This window comes from Myotis daubentonii, chromosome 5, assembly GCF_963259705.1.
Source record: "Myotis daubentonii chromosome 5, mMyoDau2.1, whole genome shotgun sequence".
NCBI classification, from domain to species: domain Eukaryota; kingdom Metazoa; phylum Chordata; class Mammalia; order Chiroptera; family Vespertilionidae; genus Myotis; species Myotis daubentonii.
Window position 1 is genome coordinate 31907516 of NC_081844.1, and position 14104 is coordinate 31921619.

Below are 14104 nucleotides of genomic sequence, written 5' to 3' on the forward strand. Positions count from 1 at the left end.
ACACAATAGTAACCAAGATAGACAAATACCTCTGCCCGAGTGATGTCCCATTAGGGGAGGAGGCAAACGCATAAGCAATCACTAACTTTCTCGGAGGGAATAAAACAGGGTGGTGATCAGAGTGGCCGAGGCTGCTGGAGCTGAGGGCCCTTTGAGGGGTGCATTTGCGCGGAGGCCTGGAAGATCTGGAGAAAGCGGGAGAGCTGATAGCTGTCCAGGCAGAGCTCACAGCACATGCCAAGGCCCTGAGTCGGGATCATGCTTTGCATGTTGGGAGAACGAGGAGGAGCCCCATGTAGCTGGAACAGAGCAAGTGAGTAGAGTGAGCGAGCAGGAGAGAGGGAGGAGGGGAGAGCAGGGAGGGGACAGACGTAGGTGGGGTGGGGGCCTTGTGGGAAGGCCTTGGGCTCACCCTCCACCCAAAGTGGGAGCCCTGGAGGGCTTTGGGCAGAGAAGGGTGGGACTTAACTCAGGTGCTCACAGGCGCCCTCTGGCCACTTTGGAGAGAACAGACTGTGGGATTCGGGATTCGGGATCGGGGTGGGTGGGGGGTGGGTGGGTGGGGATGGGGGTGGGGGGGGCAGGGCAGAAGCAGCTTCCAAATCCCTTCCATTCTTCAGGGCTCTGCTCCCAGCCCTGCTTCAGGCAAATTCTCCCACTTTCCACCTCCCAACATAGAACTGACTTCCTATTTACTGTTAAATATCCCCTGGGAATGCAGGGTGCCCTAGGGCCTCTCTCCTGGGCTGAGTGAGTGCCTTAACCTCTCTGAGCCTCAGTTTCCTTACTTGCAAAATGGAACCACCCAGCAGCTGCCCCATTGCGTCGCTGTGAGGAACGAACCGTTCAGGTGCGTCAGGCACACACACGGAGCCACCAGCACACGCGAGGGGGGTGCTCGGAAAACGATCCCCACATTCAATATGAGGACGGGCCACGCCCACCACCCCTCGCCCGCCCCCGACTCACCCAGCGTGATGGGCTTGCTGTCCTCCTGGTCAGAGCCCATCCCGGCCCGGGGACTGCCGCTCTGCTCCGCGTCTGCCAAGAGAGGAAGGAGTTGGTGATACAGGACGGGCCCTGAACCTTCGAGGCCCCGGGGTCTGTGCTTGGCCCCTCCCTTGGCTGCTGCCCCAGAGGGTCGTGGGTGTCTGGCCGGGCACCTGCAGGCATCAGCACAGGGGCCGGGGCTCTCGGTGTAGCCAGGTGCTGGAATGTGGCCTCACGCACAGGGCGAGAAGCCATGTGCAGGGGCCGACTCAGTGGGGGGGGGGGGGGGGCGGTTACAGCTCTTCCCCTGAGCCTCAGTCTCCTCATTTGTGAAACAGGGGGGCTCATTAAATCCTGCCTCGGTCCTAGGAGCTTACAGATGGGGAAACTGAGGCCAGAAAGATGAGTTCTTGAACCCTGGGGCCCACTCCTCTCGGCCTCTGCCCTTCAAGTCCTAAGGGCTCAGCCCTTGGTCTCGGGGTGCTACTCAGGGTCTCCAGAGAGGGGGCCACGGGGCATCCCTCTGCAGCTGCAGTGCCCCCACCCACTGCCTGGCTTGCGGGCTACCTCCCGCCCCAGCACTCGCCCATCCATCTTATCTAAAAATAATCAGGCTCCTTGGCAGACGGGTGCCGCGGGCAGACGCTGAGCTCAGCGTTATCGGCTCCAGTGGCCTGGATGAAGGGCGATCCCGCCAGCTCCCTCTGCCGCCCCACACCCACCCAGGACCCAGGCTGAGGGGGGCCCAGCCCAGCTGCACAGAACCCAGGACCCACCCATCTGTCTTTCAGGTCAAACAGAAAGGTGCCAGGAATCACAAGCCAATGCCAGGGAGACTCAGCCCCCCATACCCGCTGCCCCGCCACACCCAGAGCTGAGAGCCATCGCCGTGTGACCGTAGGCCAGTCACCTACTCCTCTGAGCTGCAGTCTTCTCCTCCTTCAAATGGGTGTGAGCATGGCCAGGAGGCAACAAGGGGATAATACATATGAAGCGCTTGGGCAAACATGGTAATGTCCTCATGATTATTATCATCGCTAGAGGCCCGATGCACGGAAATTCGGGCAAGGGTAGGCCTTCCTTCCCCCAGCTGCCGGCACAGGCTTTCCTCTGGCACCCAGGGCCTGGGCTGGCTTCCCTCGGGCCGCCCGCAGGCACCCGGGACCGGCTGGCTCCCCTCTGGCCACGGCTTCGTCAGGAAGGACGTCCGGAAGGACGTCTGGTCTAATTAGCATATTACCCTTTTATTATTATAGATTATGTTTAAAATCCCTAAGATGACTGCAGATATTGCTGTTCCCATTTTATATGCTCCCTCAAATCCTTAAGATAGCCACCAAGCTGGCATTGTTACTGTACCCATTTTATAGGCAAGGAAAACAGGGTTAAAATGATGAAAAGGTCCCCACCCCACAGCCCTTGTGCTCTGTGATGAGGGTCACAGTTGAGCCTGGAACAATGCGGGGGTCAGGGGCGTTGTTAACAATCCTTGTAACATTGGACTCACCCCAAAACTCAATTAATAGCTTACTGTTGACCAGAAACCCTGCTGATAACATAAAGAGTCTAACACACACTTTGTCTGTCACATGTACGCTAGGCTGCACTGTTACGATAAAGTAAGCTAGAGAAAAGGTTGTTCAGAAAGCACAAGGAACGGAAAACACGTTTACAGTATTTACTGAAAAAAAAATTCCACGTAGAAGTGGATCCATGCTCTTCAAGCCCATGTTGTTCAAGGGTCAACTGTGTTTCTTCATTCGCCTGGGCAGGCGGCCAGACATCCAACACTGCGCGTGCGTGCGCCATCTGGCTTCTGGGATCAGACGCCGAGTTCCCATCCGTCTGGGAGCCTCAGAGGAGGTGTGGTCGTGGCGAGGTCACTTCCCCTCTCGGGGCCTCTGTTCCCTCGGTGTTGTCATGGAGATAATAATAACGCGGATACTTCCTAAAACAGTCACGCGCTCCTGCTGTCTGCCTGGCACTGTGCTAGCGGCTTTGCACACGCTGTGTGTCGTACACCTACTGGCTGCCAAGATGGAGGGTGCCTGTGCGAGGCCCCGTGCCTCAGTTTCCCATCCTGGAGTGGATGGATGGGGGCAGCTCCTTCCGGACTTGGCTTTGCAGCCCCAGCCGTGGCCGACTGGGCTGGGCATGGCTGGGCAGCAGCCGAGGGGAGTGTGCCCGGCTCGGCCCTGAGCCCTGTGGCCACTTCCAGGTTGGGCAGCCAGCAGCCCCTCGGAGCTGGCCAGTCCCGCTTGGACGGCCCCACGGCTGGGCACGGTGGCCACTCCATTGGGAAGTGCCCAGCCCGGGCACTCATCCGCCGGGCTCTGGGCCTCGGGCACGGGACCCTCTTCCAGAACTGGTGCCCACAGGGACTCAGCAGGCAGCAGGGCCTGGCTGATACTCCGGAACGGGCATGTTTCCTGAGCACCGCCTCTGTGCTGTGGCTTTGGAACCAGGCAGACCAGGCTGTGGGCCTCAGAAGCAATGCCGCATCTCTCTCTGAGCCTTACGCTCTTCATCTGTGAAATGGGCACAACCCCAGCACCTCCCCTGAAGGCTGTTCATCGGGGGAAAGGTGATAATGCCACAATGAAGTGCCCGAAACAAAGGCTGGTGTGCAGTAAGTGCTGCATCAAACGGAGGAGGAGCCTCATTACTATTATTACCAGCTTTGCTGTTTGTGCCTTGGTGGCTCTGTATCCATTACCAGCGACTGCACTAGGCTATGGCTGGCTCTAGCTGGAGCCTTGTCTCAATGTTCATTCACTCTGGGACCGCAGGCCAGCCACACCACCTCTTTGAGCCTTGGTTTCCTCATCTGTAAAATGGGCAAGATAACGAACCCCACCTCCCCGGGTTTGGTGAGTCACCCAGTTAGCTAATACGAAGTGTAAAACAGTTGCCATCCAATTGCCAATCAATACATGGTAAGTTTGGGGACAGACTATAAACGATACTGTGTTTTTAATTTTTGTTTCTAATTGTTCACTGCTAGCATTTAGAGGCGCGATTGGATTTTTTTGTGTACATCCTGTATTTTGCAGCCTCGCTGAACTTACTTCTTAGTTCTAAAAGCTTTATTTTTTTTTTTTTAATTCCTTGGGATTTTCTATGTAGACCATGATGTCCTTTGTAAATAAAATAGAAACAGTTTTGTTTCTTCCTTTCCAAGCTGTAGGCCTCTGATTTCCTTTTCGTGCCTTATTGCACTGGCTAGGATCCCCAGAGCCATGTTAAAGAGCAGCGGGCAGCAGTCCGCCTCGCTCCTGAGCGCCAGGAGCTCGCTCACGCCCTCACCACTAGGCCTGGCGTTAGCTGTGGGTTTCTGCAGGTCCCTTTGTTGGGTTGAAGATCTCTTCCTTCTCCATCGTCCTGGGAAATATTTTTTTAATTTAAATAAGCATAATTTCTTAATATGATGATGTACTTATCTGCTACCTCATTAAAATATTTTTACGTTTAACTCTCAGACTGCAGTTAAGAACACGGCATAAAGTTTCACCGTTTCTCAGTGTACAGCTCACTACCTACATCCACAATGTTGTATAACCGTCCCCGCATCCGTCTCCAGAACTTCCTCATTTTCCCAAGCTGACGCTCCGTCTCCATTAAACACTAACCGCGCCCCCCTCCCCCCGCCCAGTCCCTGGCTCTCCCCATCTATGTTTATGACTTCGACTCCCCTAGAGACCACGTCTGAGTGGAATCACACAGTATCTGTCCTTTCGTGCCTGGTTTATGTCACTGAGCGTAATGCTCTCAGGTCCATTCATGTTGTAGCCTGTGTCAGAATCTCCTTTCTTTTTATGATGCCATCTTCTTTCTAATCATCTCTGAAACCTCAAAACAGTTCTCCCCCACCTGCTGACCGCTTGCCTGTCATCTGGGTCAGCTTCGAGAGCTGTCTAGTAGGAGAGCCACTGGCCACATGCGACTTTGCATTTAAATGAAATGAATTGAAATGAAATTTTCAGGACACCAGTTGCACTGGTCGCCTCTCAATACTCCACAGCCACCCATACGTGGCTGGTGGCGACCAACTGGGGCCGTGCTGAACACGGCCAGCGTCACTGCCGGCTCTGCTGGGCGGAGCTGCCCTGGATGTTCCCTGGGCAATCGGGGCACAGCGAGCTCCTCCTCCTCCACGTACTTAGACACCCAGCCCTGAAATGCATCTTCCTCCCGTCTCCACAGATGCACCCGCAGCAGATAACGCTAGAGGCTGGCTCCTGTCCCAGCCCCAGCCTCCAAGCGGGCAGCTTCCAGTGCCAAGTTCTCACCGTGCTAAGAGCTTCCTGGTGCCATCCAATTCAATCCGCCCCATTGACGAAGTGGGTAAACTGAGGCCCAGCTCAGCGAGTCGGGCTCCCAAAGGTGGTATCAGAAGCTGTCTGCCTAGCCTAGAGGTTCTTAACAGGTGATTCTGGCCCCCAGGCCTGTGCTTGTCACAATGGGGTGCTCCTGGCATCGAGTGAGCGGCGGCCAGGGTTGCTGCTCAGCACCCCACAGTGTCCGGGACAGCCCTTGCCCAGAGTGACCGGCCCGTATCTCAGCAGGGCCAAGGAGGGGCCCCTTGTCTAGATCCGTCCATCCTCAGTGGGGGCAAAAATTGGTTCTTGGGGGGGGTGGTATAAGAGGGTTAGAGAATGTTGCTCTTTTGATGTATAGAATATATGTATAGATATAGACACACTACATAAATAGGTATAATAATATCTATTTAATAGATATTAAAATTTCGTGGGGTGAAGTGATTCGGGAAAAAGAATGTCTAAAAGGCTCTGTAGGGGGAGGTGCTAATGGAAAAAAGGGTCAAACCCATTTGTACAGGGTTGTAAACGGGGAAAAGAAGGTGGGACAGAACCGTGTGTGACCAGCCAGGCCTAAACACGCTCTCTCCGGCCCTTTGCTGTGTGCTCCGGGCAAGTCCTTTATGTCTCTGCGCCTGTTTCCTCATCCGTGGATCGGAGCTAAACGGCACTACCGTTTACCTCTCTCCTTTGACACTCAGTGTGTCCTGGGCACCAAATGCTCGGGGGACACAGCAGTGACCCGCATGGACAAAGTCCTGGCCCTGGTGGCGCTGACGTCCTAACGGGGGAGCAACAGGCCGAACAAGTCACCACAGACACCAGGAGGACGGTTTCAGGCTCTGCCAAGTGCAAGGGAGGCCACACACCCTGGGATTCGGGGGGGGGCGGGGGGCAGCCCTGGCACATGAGGGGCTGAGACCAGCTCCTGGGAAAGTTGACAAGGTCACTCCTTTGCAGGCGGTACATCCAACAGTCACACTTAGCCGTCAGCCCCTAGACCAGCGGTTCTCAACCTGGGGGTCGTGACCCCTTTGGAGGTCGAACGACCCTTTCACAGGGGTCGCCTAAATACATCCTGCATATCAGGTATTTACATTATAAATACTGATTCATAACAGTATCAAAATTACAGTTATGAAGTAGCAACGAAAATAATTTTATGGTTGGGGGGGTCACCACAACGTGAGGAACTGTATGAAAGGGTCGCGGCGTTAGGAAGGTTGAGAACCACTGCCCTAGACTGCGGGGCTCCAAGTGTCGCTCCCATGGGCTCATTTAAACTTCAAAACGCCCCCAGAAGAGACGTGATGATCGCGCCGTATTCCAGACGGGGAGACAGATACACCCGATACACCGACTCCCTGCAGCCGCCCTTGCCTGAGGCTGACAGCCCCGCTCACCCTCACAGCGAGGGAAAGGGGCACGGCAGCCTGGTTCTGGTTGCTCCTCCCGGAAAAACATAACAATGAACATCTTATCGAACCTTAGCATTGCTTGTTCGTGACCTTTCTCGTGACCTTGTGGACCCCGCCCCGCCCCGTTTTCGGCAGGCCGCTCATCCGATCTGGCTCACAATGTACTCGGAGAGCATGAGGACGACGGGACGGACAGGCTGGAAGCCCGGGCAGGGCGGCGGAGGCTGGTGAGCCGAAGCCTGTGCTGTCGGCAGCTGAGCTGGGGAACGCCTGGGGGGTCCCCGAGATGTGAATACACATCCCCTGCGCGCGGGGCTCCCTGGTCGAAAGGCATCGCTGCGGAGTTGTGGGGCCGGTGTGGGCCTCCCGGAGCCTGTCAGACGCACTGGGGTCGTGAGGAAGAGGCGGCAGGTCACCGGCTCATCGGAAGGTGGGGCATCTTCTGGAAGCGACAGCTGTGCCCCAAACCCTGGGTCTGAGTCCCAGCTCTGGCACAGCGGGCCTGGGAACCTGGACTACTCGGGTCTCGCTCCCCTGGGCCTCGGTTTTCCCCATCTGTAAAGTGGGCATTCTCAACTGTTCCCTGACCTTATGGGTTTGAGGATTTTGGAGCTCAAGGAGGAGAGGGGCCAACCACAGGCCAGGGGGTAAACCTGTTTGGGGGAGAGCATTTTGCCAAACTCACAAGTTAAGCGGTTTTGTCCCTCCTCTGCTCACAGCCTTCCAGGGCTCCCACCGCCCTCGGAGGAGGAGTCCGAGTCCTCCCGCGGCCCACAAGGCCCTGCGTGATCTGCCCTCAGCCCCTCCCTGCCATCCCCGTCCCCCTCTCCCCCTTGTTCACTCCGCTCCAGTCACACAGCCCCCCCACTTCCTCCACACTCCGCACGGGGCCCTGCCCGCGGACCTTAGCCCGGGCTGTTCCCTCCGCGCGGGACGCTGTTCCCTCAGTATCCGCCGGGCTCCTGCTCTCCCCTCATTCTGGAACCTTCCTCAAAGATGTCCTTAGAAAGCCACGCAGGCTCTCCGCGGCAGGCACGGAGCACGGCGACGCGCACGCCGTGTGAGCGAGGGCCCGGCCCTGGGCAGCAGCTGTATTCCAAGTGACATCCCCGCTTGGCTGGGGCCCAGCCGCGGGGGTGCTGTGTGCAGCCGGAATGTCGCCGCCCCCTGCAGCCTTCTGCTCGAACAAACACATGCTCAGGGCGACAACAGAAACGTAACCTGGATCCCGCGGCCGGACTGTACTGGCTGTTCTTTCCTGTCCGTGGCCACGAGCCCATCTCCGGTCTGGCCCAGCCCATGACGGAGGCGCCGCCCCGGCCCCTGCCGCCGCCCTGCGGCCCTGGAGCCCCGCCCCCCGCGCACCTGACGCCCATCCCCGTGGCTAAAACTCCCAGTTCCTAGCTGGGAGATCAAGGTGCCACCGGCATTCCTGTCGCAGATGTTGACTGACCAGCTACTGCTTGCCAGGCATCGGGGAAATGGCAGAGAGCCAAGGGAGGAGAGACAGACAGGAAAAGAACAAACAGGAGGAGGCTGAGATAATTTCAGACGTTTCTACGTTCCACAGAGGCGATGAAACTGGGTGAGGGGACAGAGGGAGGCTCTGGGGGTGGCTTTCAAAATAGAAGTCAGGCAGAACCTCTCTGAGGAGGTGACGTTCGTGCGGAGGACTGAGGAATGGACAGAAGCCAGCCATGGGCAGAGCTGGGGCAGATGGTGTCGCAAGTGCAAAGGTCCTGGGGCAGGAATAAACATGGGATGTTTGAAGAACATGGTGAGCAAAGGGGATCAAAGAGGAGAGGAGCTGGGCCATCAGGGCCACGTGGGCTGCAGTGAGAAGCTTGGGTGTTATTCTCAAGCACGATGAGGAGTGACAGGACGTGGCTTGTGTTACATTTTTAAATGCCTGGCTATGAGGATGTGGAGAAAGTGGAACCCTCATGTACTACTGATGGGCATGGAAAATGGTGCGACCACTGTGGGAAACAGCTTGGCGGTTGCTCAAAAACTTAAACATTGAGCCCTAGCCGGGTAGCTCAGTTGGTTAGAGCCTCATCCCGATATGTCAAGGTTATGGGTTCGATCCCCAGTCAGGGCATATACATGAATCTACCAATGATGCATGCATAAGTGGAACAACAAATCGATGTCTCTCTCTCCCTCCCTCTCTCTCAAAACCAAATACATACATAAAATAAAACACTTACAAGTTAGACATAGAATTTCACTATGACCCAACTATTCCATTCCTATGTACAAACGCCAAAGAATTGAAAGCAGGGACTCAAACAGGTATTTGCACACCTATATTCATAGCAGCACTTTTCACAACAGCCAGAAGTTGGAAGCAACCCGTGTCCATCGACAGATGAGTGGATAAACACAATGTGGTCCATCCAGACACTGGAATATTACTCAGCCTTAAAAAGGAAGGACATGCTGACACCTGCTACAAGGTGGATGAGCCGGGAGGACACTGGGCTCAGTGCCATCAGCCAGACAGAAGGACAGATACTGTGTGATTCCACTCCCAGGAGGCCCCTAGGGGAGTCACATTCATAGACCCATAGGGAAGCAGACGGTGGGAGCCAGGGGCTGGGAGAGGGGGGTGGAGAGGTAGTGTTTAATGGGGACAGAATTTCAGTTCAGGAAAACGAGCAAGTTCTGAGGATGTATGGTGGGGACAGTTGCACAACAAGGTGAATGTACTCAATGTCACTGAACTATACACTTAAAAGTGGTTAAGCTGGGGAATTTTATTATATATATTTTACCAAAATACACACATACACACAGAGTCTCTGGCTGTTGAGTGAATTCTGGATTCTTGGGTGCTGGGAGGGCATGGAGGAGGTGTGGGCAGCGTCCCAGCCGACATAACAAGCTGGCCCCGGGTTTAATCTTTGGGATGTAGAAAGTACTGGACTTGCTGAAACGATAATTACACGTATCTAAAACCTGGCAGGATACAGGGGAGCCTAGCGTTCCCACTAGGGCCCAGCGGCTTGTCTGCTGGACCAGCACCGGCTGCCATGGAGAGCTCACCTGGTTTATTTTCCAACCTTCGCCGCCTTCCAAGTGTAGCTGGCTTTGCTGGGCTGCCACGTCGGCCTCCCAGCGCCAGCCAGCTGGAGAGAGAGCCAAAGCCAGGCCCTGGAATTCCCAGCTCCCCATGTCACCAGCCATTTTTAAACATTCGCCGGGAAGGTTCACCGTGCTTTGTCCTGGAAGGCCTCTGTACACGTGACCTGGCCTTCCTCCTCCCGCCAGGCTCCTCCGGCACCTTCCCTGCCCCTCTCCCGCTCAGGCAAACTCTAGCCACCGCTCCCAGCCCATTTTAACATCTTTTCCGGAACACCCTCCCTCGGCCCCTTTTCCAAACCTTTGTCCCCCCCTGTATCCTGCCATCACACTGGACTGAGTTTGGGTCTATAACTGCATGAAAGTCCAAACCCTTCCCCGGGGCCCACACGGCCCTGTATGACCTGCTCCTCACCGGCTCCCTCTCCCCTGCTTGCTCCCTCTGCGGCTCCTCACTGTTCCTCCGTGCCCCAGGGCCTTTGCACATGCTGTTCCTCTCCCTGGCATGCCTTTCCTGCAGATGCTTGTCGGGCTCATTCCCTCACTTATTCAGGCGTCTGCTCAAACGCGGTTTGTGTGTCCATAGGGCCGACTCTGGCTCTGAGCTCCATGTTGGAGACGTTCGGTAATTGACCTCCTCGTGTCCCTCCCCAGAAAGGTGAGAGCAGGTTCCGCACACGCCCAGCTGTCACCAAGCGCTGGCGTCCCTGAGCCTCCACCCCCATCCGACCCTAGTGTCTGTGCAGACCCAGGCCCAAGGGGAAGCCGTGGTTCTTTCATTCAACACGTGCATTGAGCACCGTGTGTGCCAGGCCCTGTGCGAGGCTCCGGGCACAGCCAGCAGACAGACACAAGTCCTGCCCCGAGGCTCACAGGCCTGGGTCTCCCCGGACCCGGGGGGTCAGGGCGGCCGCGCACGCAGGCCCTGGCGGTGAGGCCGGAAGCCCAGCGCCGAAACGCCCGCCCGGGAGGCAAGGAGCTTCCTGGAGACATGCATCCTGCCGGCAGCAGCGAGGCCCGGCAGCCTGCAGCCTCGCAGGACCGCCCGGCTCCGGGGCTGCGCACAAGCCCGCGGGGAGCAGCTGCCGGGCGCAGGGCACCGGCCGCCCCACCGACCGGACGCCCGCCTGCTCCCTGTCCTTCCGGACCCGCCGGCTCCGAGTCTGGACCACACTTTCCATCTCCCTCTCCCGCCTCCGGCCCTGGGCCCGAGCCAACCTGCCTGGGAGTCACTTTCAAAGAAAAGTTTCTTTTTCTTCCCACCGCCCGGCGGCTCCCCGCCTGCTCGTGGCCTGGCCGTCCCCACGGCTCCGGACACCTCGGGCCAGGGGTCAGGCCGGGGCCGCGCACACCCCCGGGGCCGGGCTGCCCACCGGGCCGGGGCTGCCCTCGCGGCCGGGCTTGGCCAGCGTGTGTCGGGGTGTCCCGCCCCCCGGACACAGGGCCCACGGCGAGGCTGCAGGCCCCGGCTCGCCCGCCCCGCTCTTGGCAGCCGCGCCTCTGACATCACCCTGCGGCGGCCATTTTCCCTCCCGGCGGCTCCACGGGCTCTGGGCCGGCGGCCATTTTGTGCGGCGGCGGCGCGGGCACGGCCAGGGGGGCCCGGGCGGGGCGAGGGGGCTCCCGGCGGCCCACGGCCCGCCCCCCCCCCCCCGCCGCCTCCCCGGGGGGACACGCGCGTGTGTGCCCGCCGGCCATGCCCGCCGCAGCCTGGAGCCCGTCGCTGCCGCCCGGCGCGAACCAGACCCTCGGGGTGGCACCGAGGATGCGGAAAACAAGGTTAAAAATACCCACGCGGCCCCCCTCCGTGCCCAATGTGTCAGCACCGGGAGGGGCCGCCCAAAATAACTCCTGTTTACATTGGGAGCGGATTCTTGGCGCAGCCCCGGCCTCCCCGCCGCCCGGCGGGCCCGGCTCAGCGCCAGGAGCGGCGGCCGGGGCCTGGGGCCGCGTGTGCCACGGGCTCCGCTCACATGTGCGGCCACAGCGGGGGGCGGGCGGGGGGACCGGAAGCCGCGGTGGCCGCAGTGGCCACGGCGGCGGAAGCGGAACCTCCGGCCTCTGCCCAGCTCCGGCTCCCCCTCCTGACGTTCCGGGGGGCAGGTCACTGGCCAGCGGCCCCAGGAGGCCGCAGCCGGTCACAGTCACGGCCACGGGGGTGGGGGGTGGGGGTGGGGCGGGTGCGGGCAGGGCTCCGGGCAGCGGGGCGGTGTGGCTTCGGGCAAAACCTGCCTCTGGGCCTGGCATCGCAGGGGGGGCCGTAGGGAGGTCCCAGCCCCGTTTCGCTAGAGGGGCAGGGGGAGCGGTGCACGGCGGCCCGCTCCGTGCCTCGGTTTCTCTCTCTGCAGAAAGCAGGTGCGGAATTGCACACACCTGAGGTCGCTGGACGCTTGACGGGGGGAGACGCAGGGTCCGGGAAGTTGTGGGGTTGGAGCCCCGCTGCTGGGGTCCCAGTGCCCACGGGGTTAACCAGCCGCCTCGCAAGGGGAGGCTGACACTAGAGGGCCCGGCGCCCCCCATCCCGCTCCGGGAGCAGGGCACAGTCAGTGCTCCGTAACGAATGCCTGCGCATGGCGGGCAGCAGCGGCAGGAAGACCAGTGTGGTCATCAGCAGAAGCGGGCACACAGTGGGCACCCAGCACATGCTCACTGGGAGGATAACCTGGATCATTCTGATACGGCCTGGCATACCGTATGTGCAAAATGAATGCGTGTGGGACAAAGGAACCTGAGGAAGGATGGAAAAATCGGGATATTCAGAGGGAAAGACCAGGTTTAGGGAGATGTGGACTCCAAGCAATGGTGACATAAGGGATTTCTGACAACAGGCCCAGGCACTGCCCATCTCCGTCCCCGTGGTCCTTTGAGAATCAGCAGAAATCCTCTTTTGAGAAGCCGAGCCAACTGCTCCAGGCCCTGGATATCAAAGAGAAGGAGTTGTGGCGGGAGGAGCCCGAGGAAGGGATGGGAACCTGGCCTGGAGGAGGAGGAAGACTTCCTGAAGGAGGGGACATTCGAGTTGGGGCACTGATGTATAAGTAGGAGTTTGCCAGGCACAGAATGGGCTTGTGGGGAGAGCAGTGTATGAAAATAACAGTAACAATCACTTTCATTTCTTGAGCACTTATATGCCAGACCTACACACAATCCCGAGACCTACATACAGAACCACAGCGGGGCAGATGAAGCCCTGTGGAAGTTAAGCAATTGGTCTGAGTGCGTACAGAGACAGCTGCCTCGCTAATGTGTCTGGGTCTGACAGACTGAGAGGTGCACAAAGGTCTGAGGTGGGGCCAGCTCCAGCCCTTCTACTGGGCAGGTGAGGCCAGGCCTGCTTCCCCAGAGTCAGACGGGGGCTGCAGTCCGTTCCTGTGCTGAAGGGCTTGGATACAGAAGGAGCCCCATTATCCTGGAAGCCCCCAGGAATCTGCTTTCTCCTCTTCTGCCAATGCCAAAGGAAAACTGGGGGGTTCCCTCCCTCAGATGTCTCCCCAGTACCCCAGGAAGATGGTCTGCAGGCTGGCCAGATAAACCCTTGCAGCTTCTTCCCTGATGTCCAGAGATTCCTACCGACCCAGCCATGTGCCCATTTCATGGATTTGGAAACTGAGGCACAATGAACATCTTGGAGCCAGGCCATCTGTTCTTCTTGTTTCTTGGGTGTAAGAACCATGTGGCAAGACTGCTCGTGTCTTTCTTTGTCCCGGACTGGCTGTGGGACTCCAGGCCAGTCTCTGGCTCTCTCTGGGTCTTAGTTTGCCCAGCTGTCCCATGGGACTGAGACTGCAAAACGTCAGCCTGGACACCTTTCTGAGCAGGAATTTGGTTCGGTACCATAGGGGTTCTGTGGGTGTGGTCCCTATTTTACAGGAACAAAACGGGCCCAGAGAGGGGAAGTCAGTCACCCAGTGAGTATTGTGTGTTCCCATGCCAGGGAGCTACCTCCCCGCCAGCCTCTTGGCCTTATTGCTGCTAATCACTGAATTGGCACCTACTGTTTGCTGGATGAACAATGACAGACTATCACTCCTACTCCACAGAGGGGGACACAGAGGCACAGGGTGGGGCAGCAGCTGGCCCAAGTCCACCTGGCAAGACTGGGAATAAAAAAGGGAAAACAGTGCCTGTGCAGGTGAGACACCCAGCTCAGGGCTGGGCAGCTGGCAGTTGCCCATCCGGCCTGCCCAGAGTCCCGCAGGCGGCCTGGGCACCACATCCCGACTTGCCCGCTAACAGCGTTCTGGTTCCAGGAGTGTCCCTGGGTGTGTCTGGGTGCCATGTCCTTGCTTTGCT

At 58.3% G+C, this 14104-nt stretch overlaps 1 protein-coding gene across 4 annotated transcripts in view; it reads right to left on the reverse strand.

Moving 5' to 3' along the window:
* The window catches only part of NFIC (nuclear factor I C), a 67937-nt gene that overhangs the window by 25395 nt on the left and 28438 nt on the right, over positions 1–14104 (reverse strand). For all 4 annotated transcript variants that reach the window (XM_059697202.1, XM_059697205.1, XM_059697203.1 and 1 more), the window contains exon 3: positions 970–1041. In XM_059697202.1, the coding sequence (XP_059553185.1) occupies positions 970–1041 (72 nt within the window). The remainder of the gene's footprint in view (positions 1–969; positions 1042–14104) is intronic.